The sequence below is a fragment of the Rhea americana genome, unplaced genomic scaffold (genome assembly GCF_003343005.1).
Source record: "Rhea americana isolate MKP2758 unplaced genomic scaffold, rheAme1 scaffold_9, whole genome shotgun sequence".
In the NCBI taxonomy this organism is placed as follows: domain Eukaryota; kingdom Metazoa; phylum Chordata; class Aves; order Rheiformes; family Rheidae; genus Rhea; species Rhea americana.
The window spans coordinates 9,093,898-9,109,806 of record NW_028187088.1 but is presented as its reverse complement, the minus strand read 5'-3'; the positions used below and the strand labels follow the sequence as shown (position 1 = coordinate 9,109,806).

The 15,909-nt window shown below is 36.5% G+C and overlaps 1 protein-coding gene across 1 annotated transcript in view; it reads left to right on the top strand.

The window, feature by feature from the left end:
* Positions 1 to 14,465, top strand: part of SYT10 (synaptotagmin 10) — a 33,864-nt gene extending 19,399 nt beyond the window's left edge. Inside the window, exons 4-7 of the mRNA XM_085324026.1 lie at positions 10,496 to 10,616; positions 10,954 to 11,125; positions 12,617 to 12,746; positions 14,183 to 14,465. Of these exons, the coding sequence (XP_085180152.1) occupies positions 10,496 to 10,616; positions 10,954 to 11,125; positions 12,617 to 12,746; positions 14,183 to 14,254 (495 nt within the window). The 3' untranslated portion in view covers positions 14,255 to 14,465. The remainder of the gene's footprint in view (positions 1 to 10,495; positions 10,617 to 10,953; positions 11,126 to 12,616; positions 12,747 to 14,182) is intronic.
* Positions 14,466 to 15,909: the final 1,444 nt, after the last annotated feature.

Sequence of the window (15,909 nt, the reverse complement as noted above, 5' to 3'; positions counted from 1 at the left end):
TGTGAAAGAAAAGCAAGAGGCTAAAAGAGATTAAAGTCTAAAATGTTCTTTGCTGGCTGCCCTAGACTTAGGGTCTGCTGTGGATATATCTGTGTTTCTGTTGGTTGCTAGCAAGACTCAAGAAATGCATGCAAGGAAAGTTATGAAGTACAAAGGATTTGTTTCTTGTTGCAGGCAAGAAAAGGAGGCCTATGTAGTTCACCCATAGAATGGAGGACAGGCTACCATCAGGAAATCCACTATATACACTATCTATATAGAAATTTTCCCATTCCTTGTTCTGCTGAGATACCCAAAACATTCTGAACTGCTGTCTGTAGAGCAGCTGGGATGAGAAGGATCTAGAGGACAAAGCAGAATCTAGACAACTGCTTCAGAGAGAGAAGTTTCACACTGTCTATTTAATGGAGCCAGAGATCTCTCATGACTCTTTTCCCACATGTTYTTGTACTGTTCATATTTGGTAGACAGGGAAGTCCAGATCTGAATGAATAGGAGAACAAAGAGGAGTTGGAGTTTCTCACCACCTTGAGTGTGAGCAATGTGTTTAATGAGAGAGGAGAAGTTGTACTAGGGAGGAGAGCATACTGGACACAGTTTCTAATTGTGAATTCAGGAAAACAGGTATTTATTTTATCAAGTAGGTCTACCAAACTGGTCTGAATAGCCTTTGGCACATCTTCAGAAAACTACATCTCTGTATGCTTAGCTTTGCCATGCTCAGATTTCAGGTAAATTTAAGAACTCTGCTCTCAACCTTAAAATTAAATCTGTGTATAAGATCTTGTAATAATAGCCTGATAACTTTTTTTGTATGGTTATTCTAGCTTTGATATAATCTTTAATACTTTAGTAATGATTACTGGTCCTTTGCAACAGGCGTACAAGTAAGATCTTTAGCTGATAACTAGACTGATTTCAGTATACTAGAATCCCTGGGCTATTTTTCACTGTTTCTGAACAGATTGAAATGCCAATGCCATACCCAATTATGCTGTTGGGAGAGATACTAATATACATCTGGATGAAAATGATTACTGATCTTGGCTGCTGACATCTAATTCAAGTTTCTTCTTCACTAAGGGACAGTATGTACAGTTACAGGGCTTAGTTGATTCTGCTGATACTCTGCTATCTATGAAGTTTAGGAAAGAACATCAAGGTTTTGTATTTCAGTCTTTCAACCGTATGGTTTATAGTATTACATTTGTGTAAACAAGTTGTCTCCATCTGAACAATTAACATAAACACATGAAAGTGAAATATTTTCTAATATTGGGTAACCATATCTACATTCACAACCCTTATATTATTGTCAGCAAGTTTTGTTAGAAATTGACTGGATTAATTTTTACTGTCAAAGTGAAACCATTCTAAAATATGTCCTGTTACTATATGTGCAATGTCCTGCTTTGTGTTTTACTGTAGCTGCTTTATATAGATTAAAATTGGGTTAGTAATAAAGGTTTCTAATTCTGACATTCCAGAAACTGTAAGATAAGGGAGCCAATCCTGCACAGGGCTAAAAAGTGCATAAGCTGTTAATCAGTGAGGAGTTACACTCTAAGTACCAAATCTAAAGTCTACCAAAGTCACTAACTAGCAATTAAATACCCAACTAATGCTTGCCTGAGTCAAGGAGATTTGGATCAAGCCTCAAAAAAATTATTCAGTTGGTTCTTCAATTAGTGAGAAATAGCTCTGCTCCAAGCAAGTGTATTTTAGTGTTTATAAAAAACCTTTAAAAAGCAAACTGGCTACTTCAGTGGGAAGGTCCTTACCAAACTGATCACACTGTACAGCTTGAAACCAAGACACTCGTATGCAAATATACATCTCTCATGCTTTTTCCTTCACCTCTTCTCTTTTGTATGTTCTGTAAAGTCTCCAGTCTCAGAGTTGGATATGCTTCTGACACCCAGTGATTTACTTGTGTCATTCCTAAATAATAGATGGTAGAAAATGATAGAGGTGACAGATCAAAGAATTGGTCCAAAACTTGTAATACCCAGCAGTGGCTTCTCCACAGCTTTGAGTCCTTCACATCTCTTCCAGGGTCAAGCATCTTCTCTTCAAAAGTTGAAATGAAGGTAAAAATCATTCTTATTATTGAATTTGAGAGAACTTATATTTATGATCAAGGCTCTGCAGGCTAGGACTTGAAGACCCACTAGACATATTTACCTAGGAAATTAACTACAAAATTCTACCAGTAAGGGAAGTTACCACTAGAAACAAGAGATTCTCCACTAGTCAAAGACTCTGTATTAGTAGTTAATACAGTTTTTAAAAGATACACTTGCACATCCATAAAGAGTTTTTGTTTGGTACAGGATGAACTATATACTCTTGAAAAGATCAGACTGGATGGTCACAGTGAGTCCTTTTGGTCTTAAGACCTATGACTCTTTTCTTGGTCATGATAGTCATTTGAAACTGTTTTATAAAGTGCAGGATTGGCATCCCACGTGCTCATTTTTATTCTTATAGTTTTCAACTGTTGGTATTCATCTTTTGTAGTTTGTATTTTATTCCTTTAATTTTTCATTCATATCATTGTTTCTCTGTTTCATGTTCTGAAAAAAAACCTGCAGCTATTGTATAATATATAATATGTAGCTATTGTAAGTTCTAAAACATTTTTATTTTTTAATGTTAAATTATCAAGATAAATTTGGTATAGAATCTGTTGTGGAAAAGAGTATCCTCAGATATCTAGGGTACTTAATATCCCCAAATTTTGCTTATATATGGGTGCTGAGCTTTCAATAAATGATCCATCATTTACTTCTGTTCGTTTGATTGATTAAAAGAAGACAAACTCGGAGGCAGCTTTGAAGCACTTCTGAAGTATGTTCTGTATATCGGACTACTGTAATTCTTTAATTCTTTAATTAACTTTAATTAACTCATGGTATCAGAGGCAAGCAAATACTATCAAATCAATAGTTTAGCTAAAATATCTAGCTTCTCTTTTTGCAAAGTGCTTCTGAGCATTGCATACAGATCTGATGTTTTTGTTACTCCCAAAACATATACTGCATACTTTTAAAAAGAAACACCATTTCTTTGAATTGCTGGCAAGAATTTAAATGCAAATACTCCATATTATAAAAATGTTTAGGCAAAGAGGCTACTTATTGTGGTCTGATTGAGTTAATGTAACACATAGAATGTACTTTCTGGATATAAATTTTTATTAACTTGTTACTCTTAAATGGATTGATGGCTTTGAAAATTTCTTCCTCTTACATCATAGCTCAAAGTATTAGTAGAAAGTGACTTTCAAAAACTTATTTTTTTCCAGAGATGTTTGTAGCCAGTTACAGGAAACTATGCAATTGGATAAGAAATAGGGCTCAGAATTTAGATGAAAGTCATTTCCAGAACAAAGGTGGTCTCTTGGGGATGTTAGTTATGGAGCTGTCATGTACTTTTAGCCTCTGGGATTAGCTCATATAAGTTGATAGAATTTGATTATTACTTAGTCTTAGAACACTCGACATCTCTGTCTACAATTTTGTAAAGTGGGATGTGAAAGAAGGTATTGTAAGGACGCAGCCTTCACATGACGCACCTGATGTGTGATTGTTCTTTCTGAAGCTCTTGGAATATAAGTGAATATCATTACTGTAAAAGATAGAAGAGCTTAGATACCATTTTTTAAAGAAGTATACAGTAACATTTGTGTTTTAATAGGGCTGTCTTAAACACTTGCCAGAGTAGGATGTCATACTGGTAAGCCTATTAGCTGTTGACCTCAGTCATGGAAAAAGATGCTTCTGACTTCATAATCAAGCCCACCACTGCAGTTTGCCCATAGAAATTGTAGGCATAGTCTTTGCTGAGTTTTCCCTGTGGTTTGCTATTTCCTGTGTGGATAAAAATTAGTTTACCAGACCTTACTCTGATTAAAGCAATAGTGATACGGAGCTGACAAAGGTTTGTCTTACGGTGGTCAGGCTTTGGGACCATACTATAATGATTAGCTTATTTCTTGGCATTCAAAGAGCAGCACTATCAGGAAATGTTTTATCGTAGCAGTGTAGGGGGCTATGACCTACAATTAGCCATCCTCATTAGAATGGATTTAAGCTATTAGTGTTTCAGGAAATGTCCATAAAAGCTCTGACACAATGTTAAACATATGAAAGCCTAACGGCTTGTAAGCACTGAAACATTTATCTGTAATGAGAAGAGCGCCTTTAAAGCCAAGAATAACTGGCACTTGTTATTTCCAATCACAGTCAATGATATAAAAGATTCATGTCATTACCTGCTGCTGAGTGAATGAAAGAATACTCTGGGTCAGTCTTTACAGGAAAAAATATTGAGGTTTTTCATTTAGGTTTGGGACTGCTTTAGAACTGGGAGTTAGCTAGAGAAGATAATGGAGAAAGGGTGGGTTGCTTTTCAGTTACTGAAAGCAAGGGAGGTTTCTATTTTTATTATTGAATGTTTCTTTTCCTTTGAAACAAAAAAAGTCATTTGAATATTCTGTTTTGTTAGAGGCAAACTGCTATTTCTTCATCTACTTTAAAAGCAGAAAATGTTAGGTGAATGGAGAATACAGTTTCCTCAAGGGAAGGTAATATCGCTGTGTCTGGGTGGTGTGATAGGTGTGCTATGACGCATAACGACTAATCTGCTGTGCCCTCTGAGTTTCTCGCTGCAAATATTGTCTTTGTAAATAATGCATTGCTGCTTCAGAAGTGCATCTTTGTTTTGGGATTCGGTTACATTTTGTTTTTTTTTTTCACACGCCTGTAAATGCCATGGTCAGGTCACTCATGTAGCTTTGTTGCAAGCCATTCTGAAACAGAAATGGGCTTCCATGCAGGCTGGCAAGATGAAACTATTCCCCTGGTGGTGTACAAGATGCACAAGCCAGATGGTTATTTACAGAGAGAGTGACAAAAGAAGCATCCAGGATGCTTCTGGATCTCCTCTTGGGAGCATTCAGCCTGCTGGACCCTGCAGRCGGTCTCAGGGAGTCCTCTCTGTGCAATCAGGACCTCAAGTCAGCAGCTACACATACCCAGAGTAGTCAGGGTGTCGGGCTACAGCAGACATTAGGTCTCCAGAACCAGAAGATAGTCAGTAAAGCAACAGGACCCCTCATTGCTTCCAAACTGTTTTCCACAGAGACAAGAAAAAACACAAATCTCATTGATTCCTTTCCCAGGAGAACAGTTCAATCAATAAGCAGTGCTGGGAAGAAGGAAAAGAGCTGAAACTGATATGCAAAGAATAACAAGATAGAGAGAGAGAAAAATTATTAGCTATGGGAACAAGGTTTCCAAAGTAAAGTTGCCTTGAAAGACGGCAGATTAGCTCTCCAACTCCAGCTAGTGACTTCATGTAACATTTGAAAATTCGGAGATACCATAAATATATTTACATTCAAAATGTGTAGATGGGAAAACAAACAGATTGTTAGAAACCTCTAGTGCCCTTTCTTCTCATTCTTACAACATCACTTAATCTGTGCATTAAAACTGGAAACGTCTTAATACAATTTTGACTGACTGTCTCAGAAGCTGGTTTCCTCTCTTCTTTTTTTTTTTTTTTCCATCCAACCTCTACTATTGATCATTATACATGCTTTCTTTCATCCTTAACTGAGTCTTGAACCTTGAAGTCATTCTCTAAACCAAAAGCAGTTTTTAATGGAAAGTAGGAAAATATATATAATATTTTTCTAAATAAAAACAAGAAAAAGAGAATTGTGTTTGGGGAAGGGTTATCTTCCTGTAGTTTTTAAGAAATCCAAGGGCCTAATTCTGTCAACTTTATTATGAAGTTAATATACTATTCAGTTTCAGCATGTTTTTAGTATGACTAAATGATGAAACTTGGAAACTAGATATATGAATGCTTGAAAAACTTCTTTGGCATCTAGAAAATGATTATTACATAGTACAGATGTTTACTCAAAGTATATTAAGAAAATACAGAGAAAAAATGCTTAAATTTGTTGTTGAGGAATTTAAGTACAAAGTAAATTCATACTGCCCTAAATATTTTCACCATGTTGCTCTCACATACAGCCTAATGCTTAAAATATCATTTAAACTGCAATTAATATGAAAGTGGGTGTGGATAATAACATTGAGATTAGGAATTTAAATGATTAATTGCTGCAGATTGCAATAGTCGGAATGATAATGAAACATCTTGAATGTGGAAGGATCTCTGGCTAGCTTCCCCACTAAATTTGTGGTTCCTAGCTAAAAGTTCTCTTTGATTTAGTAGGAACGAATGATAAAAGTAACCTGCATGAGAAACATCAAAGCTTTCTCCAGCAACAATAGTTTTAAAACTCAGTCACAGGCTATCTCAATAGAGATTTCAGACTTATAATAATAAGACATTCCTCTACTGTTTATCTATACCATGAGTGGATAGCACAGCCTTTGTGGAGATGTTGCTGCTTTTCCCACAGGGTAAGTATGGAGATGAAAACATTGGTCTGCAGTAGGTCAAATAACAAAAATAATAGGAAAAAGGCCATTTTTCAGCTGACTTTACTGACTCCTGGACTGATAGCCCAACTATCGCCCATGAAGCAATGCATGCATACAAATCCTTGGGAACCTGATGGAACCATGATTGATAYGTCTATTTAGGTGTGCTCATTCGTGTGGGGTGAGAATTATGCTATTCAAAAAATCTGTATTCTGTAGCTAAAAAGCAAGTTCATCCGAGTAGCTGACATCTTCGTGTGAGATCTATGTTTTCTTTGTTTTATTTTGTTCTAGCATCACTGTACCAGAAAATATATTGGCTAGCAAGGTGAACTGGGAGCCATAAAAATAAACTGAAGTTGGTATAGTGCTTACCCCTGTTCCAGTTCCTTACTTCTGTATGATGACTTCTGTACACAAAGGGGAAATAAATGAAGAGACATGCAATACTAAACAAATGCTTCTTTTTGCATTAGTGCAACTGTGCTCAATAATGTTTTTTCTGTACTAGTTATTGGAAGTCTGTGACAGGGAATCATTATGAGCATCTGTAAAGCTAGCTGTTAATTGAAATCTAGGTTTAATAAAAGAGGGGGAAAAACCCTCAAAATAGGCCAAGAGAAGTGATAGAACTTGATGGGAGTTACCTAAGAAACGTGCAGCTAATTTAACAAAAGTTTTCGATGAATATATGGTTCTACTGCTAAAGCAATCTGTGGTATAGTTAAAAATATGCATATATGGCAACCACTGGCTTCGTACTTGTATCTTCTAAGTCACAGTTTGTTTGAAGTGTGCTGCAAAGCAAATGTAGTTATTGAGGACAGTTTATTCCTTGGCCTCCACAGGTTTGCTTGTACCGAAGTGTTCCAGTCAAGATGGTTTGTGTGAACTTAATTATCTAGTATACTATAAAGCAAGAGAAATGAGAATTTTCTAGAGCACTGGGAGGGATTCTGTAGTAAGTTAAATCCTATTTTTAAATATCAATTAAAATCAGTAGTACTTAAGCTTCTGAGGCATTTAAAAATGTTACTAATGATAATTAATGTGATAGACAAAGACTGCCATGAGGTGTTTCAAAGTTAAGCCATACTTTGTTCATTATCTTATTCTGAACCTGTTCTTCTATTGTTCTAGCTCCAAAAAATTAAATCTCTCGTGCCTCATTTTTTTTTAAAGGGTGATTTCCCAGCCATTTTACCCAATACGCACTTCAGATATCATCATTTGTATAGAGAGAATTATAATCTTTCTTCAAAAGAGCATTTAAAATGTTTGATAGTCTTGGACTAGCCTACAGTTTCACCCTTTGTGAACCAGTTCCAAAGAATATTTATTATAATGATGCATTATAGTATTTTAATCCCCAGTTGCCAAATGATTTATAGGGATCCTGACAAAATGTACGTGGTTCACCTGAGTATGAAGAAAAAACACCCATCTCAATGGATGCTCAGAGTAGAAACTGAGATTAGGACTTTCTGTTCTTTAGTAACGAAAAGGTCAATGTCTACAAAAATGTCAGCAAACAACAGATGATGTAATGAGTCTGAAATCAAATTAAAAGGAGAAGATCATAAGAATTGTTTCAAAAGATTCTGGAAGGAATTGTATTTGAATTTAATCCAAAGACCATGCAAACTCCTAGTCTCTGACAGCACTCTAATGACATCCAGTTCTTGCCACTGGAAGAGTGGAATTGTATCACTGGGCTTATGCAGGATAGCCAGTAATTTCATTTCTAGTCCTTTGATCTTACAGTGAGTCTCATAAATCTCTTTGATATAGACAAGAGTAGATATTTAAAGTAATTTCTATTCTACTGCAGAATTTATCTGTTACAATAGTAGGTGAAGCCACATGAGCGTTCTTATACTGTATGACAATTGGGTATTTCAGGGCAGCACAAGCCCCTTTTTCTCCAGGTATAGGTGATTGGTATCTGAAAATATCTGCATAAACTGGAGTTTTCTCACTTCTAAACCTATCCCTAACCACTGTAAGATTGAGGAGTAACTATATTTCCTTTTCAAATGGAAGAATGAGATCTCTTTCACATATGGATATGAGGAACATAATCAGGCTCTAAATTCAGAAAGTAATACTAATAACAGAAGCTGTGTTTAAAACAGATTTCAGATACAGTAAAAACTATACCAGAAGGCACTTGCCACTTTAATAAATGAGTGAAAAGAAGTCACATTTCATTTGTTCACATTTTATTTATATTTTCTGAAATAGAAAAGTGAATTTCTTGATGCAAATTCAGGCACAAAATTCTGCCTTTTGTGTGGCAAAGTAGTGGACTGGAGGAATATGTCAAAAAGATTGTTTGTCCTATGTGAACTGACCGAGCTAAATCATTTTGAAATCCTGAGAAATCTTGTCAAACAATGAAAATTGCCCGGTGTGCATGCTCATATGTATATCAATCTATTAATTCTCAGAACAGAATCCCAACAAAATGACTAAATAGGAATTGGCTGACCTACACGAAAGTCAATATTTTATTAACAGTGCAACAAAGAATTTGAAGCTATTCTAAAACCACATTCTTCACTGTAGAGTCTGTAATGCAATGCAAAAGATCCTGAGGCATGTGATTAAGTCCATCCTTACTCAAGAGAGATCTGAAGTACCTTTTTCAGTTTAGACAGAGCATTAACTCCCCCAAAAGTCAATACGACTGTTCATATAAGCAACTGAAAAAAATGTGAACAAGCAGCCCTACTCTGTCTTATAACTACAAGCAATGTATTTGTCTTCTRCCCAGCAATAATTATTTTATATATATTATTCAAAAATATATCACACTTGCCTTTTGATGCTAGGAAAGCTGTACCATAAATCCATCAGTTCTCCAAAGAATTTTTGCTCTCAGGGTAGTTGCAGATTTGACAGATAAACTGTTGGAGCTGGATTATTAAAAATAAGTATTTTAGTAGTAGTCAAAGAAAGTCCTTTGAGATCACATAGGCATGTTTGAGAATTGCTTCCTTGTAGAAGTGATCACCTTATAAACTCTTGATAAGCTCTTATTTAAGAATGCTGAGCTGTTCTTAATATGTAATTTTCATTTTGGGTTTTTTTTGGGGGGGTATTAAATGGGGTATTAAAAGTCTTGAACAGAAAATATTTTGGAACATAACTGACATCTCAGCAACTAAATGCATGTGGCATTTGAACAATTATTATATATCTATAAAGAAATTAGAAACAAGGGTTTATGGAGCCTCTGTTCTGTAGATATTGTTTGTCAAATGTGGTAGCATCTAGACTGTATACTAATATCATATTGCATGAATTACCAGTGCCTAGTCTGAACCAAAAAATATCTGTGAGGGTTGTTAGGATCCATATGGACCTTGTCTATCTCTCCCAGTATATCATCCTCCTAAAAGATATCCTTGAGACAGGAGAGTTAGAGGTTCTACTACATTACTATGCTTCGGAGGTATAGGACATCTCCGAAAACCAGTAGAAAGTTGGCACCATTTAGAAGTACATCCAGCTTTTCAAACCACTTAGTGAAGATAWTTTTTTCACATGCATGCATATGTGAACAAATAGAAATCCTTCATACATTTTTTCAATGGCTAAAATGCATGTATATGTGTGTAATCTAAATCTCCCATAAGTTTTCTTTCTATTGGGGAAGAAGGAGGCAGAGCCTTTTCAAAAGCTGAACTTAACATTCTACTTTTAGCACCCTTTCTAACTATGAATTCAACACAGACATACTTCTGCCCACCCTCCTTCAGGGATCCTGACAGTTCTGGTTCTTCTTTTGGCTTAAATTCCTCAGTCTAATAATTCTAGATCCTGTCACTAAAATATTATCCTACCAGTACTCTTTTCGTATTTTTTAATATTTTCTGAAAATTCCTGTGTGTAATATCTTCAAAAGCATCTGAGGCTTCAAAAGAAGCTTCTGCATGTTAAAAAGTATCTCTAAAATTTTGCATGATTTGAACGGATTTGTTGTCAGGATGGTCAGACTTCTAACTGTTGGTTTTCTTTTTCAGGAGAGCATAGATTTGGGTGAGATCATGTTTTCCCTTTGTTATTTGCCTACTGCTGGGAGAATGACATTAACAGTCATCAAATGTAGAAATCTCAAAGCAATGGATATAACTGGCTCATCAGGTGAATCTATTTCTTTTTTAAATAACAGGACAGAGTCTATTCAGAAAAATGGCAAAGAGCAGCTTATTTCTGTGTGTTTAACATGGTTGCAAAATGGCAGTAGCGAGAGAATTGATGTAAGCCCTATTCAGATCTACTTGCTTTCTTTAGTCTGGCAGTAGGTGTGCCTATACCGTTATTCCTTTACATGCGTATTGAAAGCACTGTTGTCTAACGTCACTAAGACCTATGTAAATTTGTGTCTTATCAATATAAGTCATACAAAAATATTGCTTTTTTGATTCACATTTGAATGATTTAAAGTCCAAATGCACACAACTGATTATCTGTTACTCAGATCCATATGTCAAAGTATCACTAATGTGTGAAGGTCGAAGACTGAAGAAGCGGAAAACAACTACAAAGAAGAACACACTCAATCCAGTTTATAATGAGGCCATCATCTTTGATATCCCTCCAGAGAATGTGGACCAGGTCAGCCTCTCCATTGCAGTGATGGATTATGATCGGTAAGCACAGTTTCCTCTCTGAACGTTAATCTTCAGTGAGAAGTTTTCTTATTGTAAGCAACTGTTTTTCACCTCTCTGAACTTTCAAGTGTCACAGAAAATAGATCCTTTGGGCCTTTTCCTAACATGGTTCAATGTGTCCATGCCTTTTGAAGCTCAAATAATTCTACCTGTGTCGTAAGTAGCTGTCATGAAGAAGTAACATGGCTGAATGGTGTCATATGCCACTAGTATTGGTATACATTTCTGTCCCCATCTGGTGCCTGGATTGTGTAAGAGCTTTATAAATCAATTGTGTCTTCCAGTTAAAAAAAAAAAGGCATCTACACTTCTAATTTCTTTTTAAATGTCAGGCATATGAAATCAATGAAAATTTGGAAGCCTAAGAGGTAGGAATTAAATGCCTAATTACCTCCTTGAATTTGGTCATAATTAATCCTTTGCTCGAAGCAATAGAGACACTTTGTAAAGCTCGGTTCAGCCCTTGCTGGTAACATATCTAGGCCTCAACTAATTCATGTCCTCATGGAGAATTCATAGGAGGAGAATCTTGCTTAGTCTAAGGACTATAAATTAAAAAAGAAAATCATGGGCAGAATCATGCCTCAGCCAAGTCTGCTTCACTCAAGTGCCATTAGTAATGAACACTTGAAGATTGCAGGGCAAGTAAATAATAAAAGTCCAGTTTAGTAACAAAAACTTAAGGTTATTTTTCCTCATCATTAAATTTCTGATCATCCACCAACTTCTGTCAGGAAGACAGTCTCCCTCAGCTGTAAAAGTGGTATAACTATGCCTTAAGGGAGAGAATTATATGGCAACTTGTACACCTTAGTCCTCTTCAACTGCTATTTTCAAAGCATTTGCTATGAAGAAGATAGAATACCAATATTCTAATGTGCATACAAGCAAGGTAAAGAGTCAGTCCCTCGATCAGTCTATGGCATGCCAGGACTATAGAAGTATTAAAGTATAGCCTTTTATGGATATACCCTTGGGTGTATATCAAAGGGAAGTTGCTTTTCACATCTTTGGTTGAAGTTCCAGTGGCCACCATGGTTAGAGCTGAGAAATATAATGTGAAACAATGTCTGAAGCATTTGGAGCAGGAAATAYATTACCTGCCATCCTACTTCACTTTCCTATCTCACAAAATGTAAGCATATTTTCCCTCTAGATCATTCCCTGTATCATGGTCCTTCTCTGCCCTTGTGTCCTTTGGGTTGTAATGTTTTGATGGTAAGGGTTATGTCTTCATCACTATTTTTATAACTCCTAGCAGCAYTCTTGCTGTGACTAGAATTTTTGGATACTACCATTACAGAGCTTAATATTAGTGTATTCCCACTAAAAGTAGTGTCTGTAATAAAGTGAAAACCTTGGGCATCTTTTATTCCATGTTGTATTGAACCAGTCAACTGAATTATACATCAGACATGRTATTAAAACAATTTTCATTAAAAAGAAATTCTGTTTCCTTACAATTCTCAGAGTGGGGCACAACGAGGTCATTGGGGTATGTCGGACAGGAATTGATGCTGAAGGACTTGGAAGAGATCATTGGAATGAAATGTTGGCTTACCCACGTAAACCAATAACTCACTGGCATCCACTAGTAGAGGTAAGAAGTAGCCAAATTCTCTCTTTCGCAGTATATTAAATTAATCCTCTCTCACACATTTATGAGCTTTTGAGAATCATGAAAATCACTGCAGCATGACTGTCACTGCGCATTCATGGGGTAAGTGTAAGATCCTTAACACAACCTAAACCTAGCTGCATGACAAGTCAGCCAGGTGAATGGCCATCAGATTACTGATTTATATAGGTTCATACTCCAGAACAAGGCTTTCCCTGAGCTGGTGAAGGCTTACCTGAAAAACTGGATAAGGAAATGCAAAGATCGTAAATTCACCCGGGGTTGGAGAGGAGTATTTCAGCCACTTGTGTCACACTTAAATAGAAGATCGATGCTCTGGAGTCTCCAGGGTGAATTTTCCCAAGTAAGAGACTGTTACGTACTTTGGTTCAAATACTCCTGTTGCTATTCAGAAGTAACCTTTACTGCAATTTGGGGATTTAATATTCATTTAGATGTGCCGTTTCAAAGATTTCCATGATCCACTGGCAGCATTGCAACATTAAAACCTTTAAAACATCCACTTAGAAGAGACCATCTGCAAGCATTCCAAAAGCAATCATTTCCTATTCAAAAATCTTTAGCATTAAGAATTATGTTCCTAAAATATTAATCTGATATTGGCCTGTTAGGTTAAGTTGAGGCAACATACCATCAGCAACTTCTAGAATTAAGACACTTTGTGAAAGCTTACTCAAATGCATGGGTGATTTTATCTATTAACTCCCTGGGCTTAGAGAGGAGTCTGATGTGGCCACATCTTACCGGTTTTCTGTATACAAAATGCTTACTGGCTTTGGGTTTGGAAGGATTCATAGGGAAGCCTTGAAAAGCAGCAGGCCCTGCTTTGGGACCCAGAGGACACACTGTTTAGCCCTCTCATGAACCAGTTTCTCTAGGAAAATTAGTTGTCAGCTAAGGTGGCATTGGCCACTGTGTTTCCCCACTGTGGAGTATCTGGCTACAAAGAATCTCCAGRGACAGGCAGAAAAAGCCCAATATTGTGGTTCCAGTTAAACTCCAGAAGAAGAATATGAGAGCAGGGAAACTTCTCCTTTTGAGTGCTGGAGAGAAGCATCTTGTCAGAGATTCCTGGCTTTCTCTGCATTGTATGTTTGCATTTGTATGTTTGGGGACAGAGATACCACCCCTGGATGGTGAAATAAACCTACTCCTTTGGAACGAGTCAGAGGGGGTTTTCAGGAGGTCATTTTAGGAATTTCCATTGTTAKCTCTACTGCAAATTTTGATCCAGAAAGAACTGATTAAAAACTTGATTTTGATTATCAGCCAAAAAACAATAGAGAAGATCTAACTATGATTCATATTTTTCTGTGGGGGATTATYTTATCCTCAGAAACAATTGTAATACATGGACAGATATGATGACATTCATAAAACTAACACTTTTCTTTCAGTTGCCTGGCCGAGCAACCAGTTTTGATAGCCAGGGATCTTGTTCTTCACCAAAACCACCACTTACGCCCTAAGGCACAAGAATGGATTCATCAAGTTCAGTGTCCAAAGCTCCCATGTAGCTCACATCTACATTAACACAAGGTTTGGCTTCCRCAGATGAACTGTATCCATATTTTTGTATTAAAACACATTTTTCCTATTCTAAGTCTTATATTRCAGTTTATAATAATTTCTTAACTTATAAATGAAGTTTACTTGAGCCAAAAATAATCTTTCCTCATGAAAATCCATTCACTTGTTTTCTCTCTGGCATATATCCAGTGTCATATCTGAGCAGTATTTTGATATGAGCTATACCTTTGCATAGACAAAGAAATCAGAAAAAAAGAATCTCTTAAGCAATTCAAAAAAACTGCAGCTTGTAATGCCTACTTCCTTCGAGGTAGAGCAAATTGTTATATATAGACCTTGTGGTAAGTTGCCTCTAAATTGCACTAAATCCTGTATGACTTCTTAAGATAACACTTCAAAGCGGTCTCATCAAGGAAAGACAACTGTTGTCACATTTTGGAAAATTAGTTCATTCATGAGTAGGGAGGAAAGACTTATCAAAAGCTCACTGGAGCTACTGGCTTCACCGGGTTTTAGTTTAGCCTTTATGGACCAGATTCCACAGCTGGGGCTACACAGTTCAACTCTTCTAGCAGTCAGGAGGCCAGCTGCGTGCGTGGAGCTCGTTCACCTGCCCAGCAAAAATACCTGGCATATGCAGAGGGCCAGACTCATGTAGCCCTTTCACTTCAGTTGTCCMCCAGCTAATTCAGAGCCAGCACAGGTGTCCCTGTATTGGCACTGGACAGCGCTGGTGCAGGTACTGCTTAGACAACAAATGTGTCYATGATGAGTCCTGCTGAGGTCGATACAGTGTCGCAGAAGTGTCTCCTGGTGAGAAGGATCCAGCGCCTTTAAAATAGTCCATTTGCTGTGGTCATCATGCAGTCCTTATTCAGTCCTTATTCAGGCCAGACTGTAGCTGAGTGAATACTCTGAAGTCAAAGAATTTATTTAATGAATTTTAGCTATTGAAAAAATGACCAGCACCTGCAGTTACACACAACATACATATGATTCCTGATTTAATATGGCAATATTAGATTTATTTAAAGCTATTTTGACTGACTGCATAGCTCACATAGGTTTGTTTCTAGTCTCTGGCTGGATGCGTCAAGAATTAGGTGTCCAGTATCTATGAATCTGAGATGTGCTTTGTATCAATATATGGAGAGAGAAATCAAAATGTTACAATTTTATAAACGGGTAAACTCATGTATTAGAACATACAGTGGCAGCACATTCAAAAAAATGTTAGCTGAAGTGAGCTAGTTTAAAAACTGTAAGAGAATTGCAAATTATTTTGTGGACTTGATTCTTGATAGCATTAAAGTTTATCTCCATCAGATAGCTGTTTTCTTAATATTTTYGTATAAAGAGCCCTGTGAAGGGCACAGAAAAGACTACATGATTGGGCTGGGGGTTTTGGAAGRTGAATTGCAACTAGAAAAAAGTTGGGATGGTTACTCTTTTTTGTATCTTTGCAATGTATAAAGAAGGCTGTGAAGATAATATTTTCCAAAGCCTACAGAAGAAAACTGTCATACACAGAAAAATGCCAGTGTATAATTGTTCCGTAATAATGAAAGAATTTGTGAGAGTTAATCTGAATGAT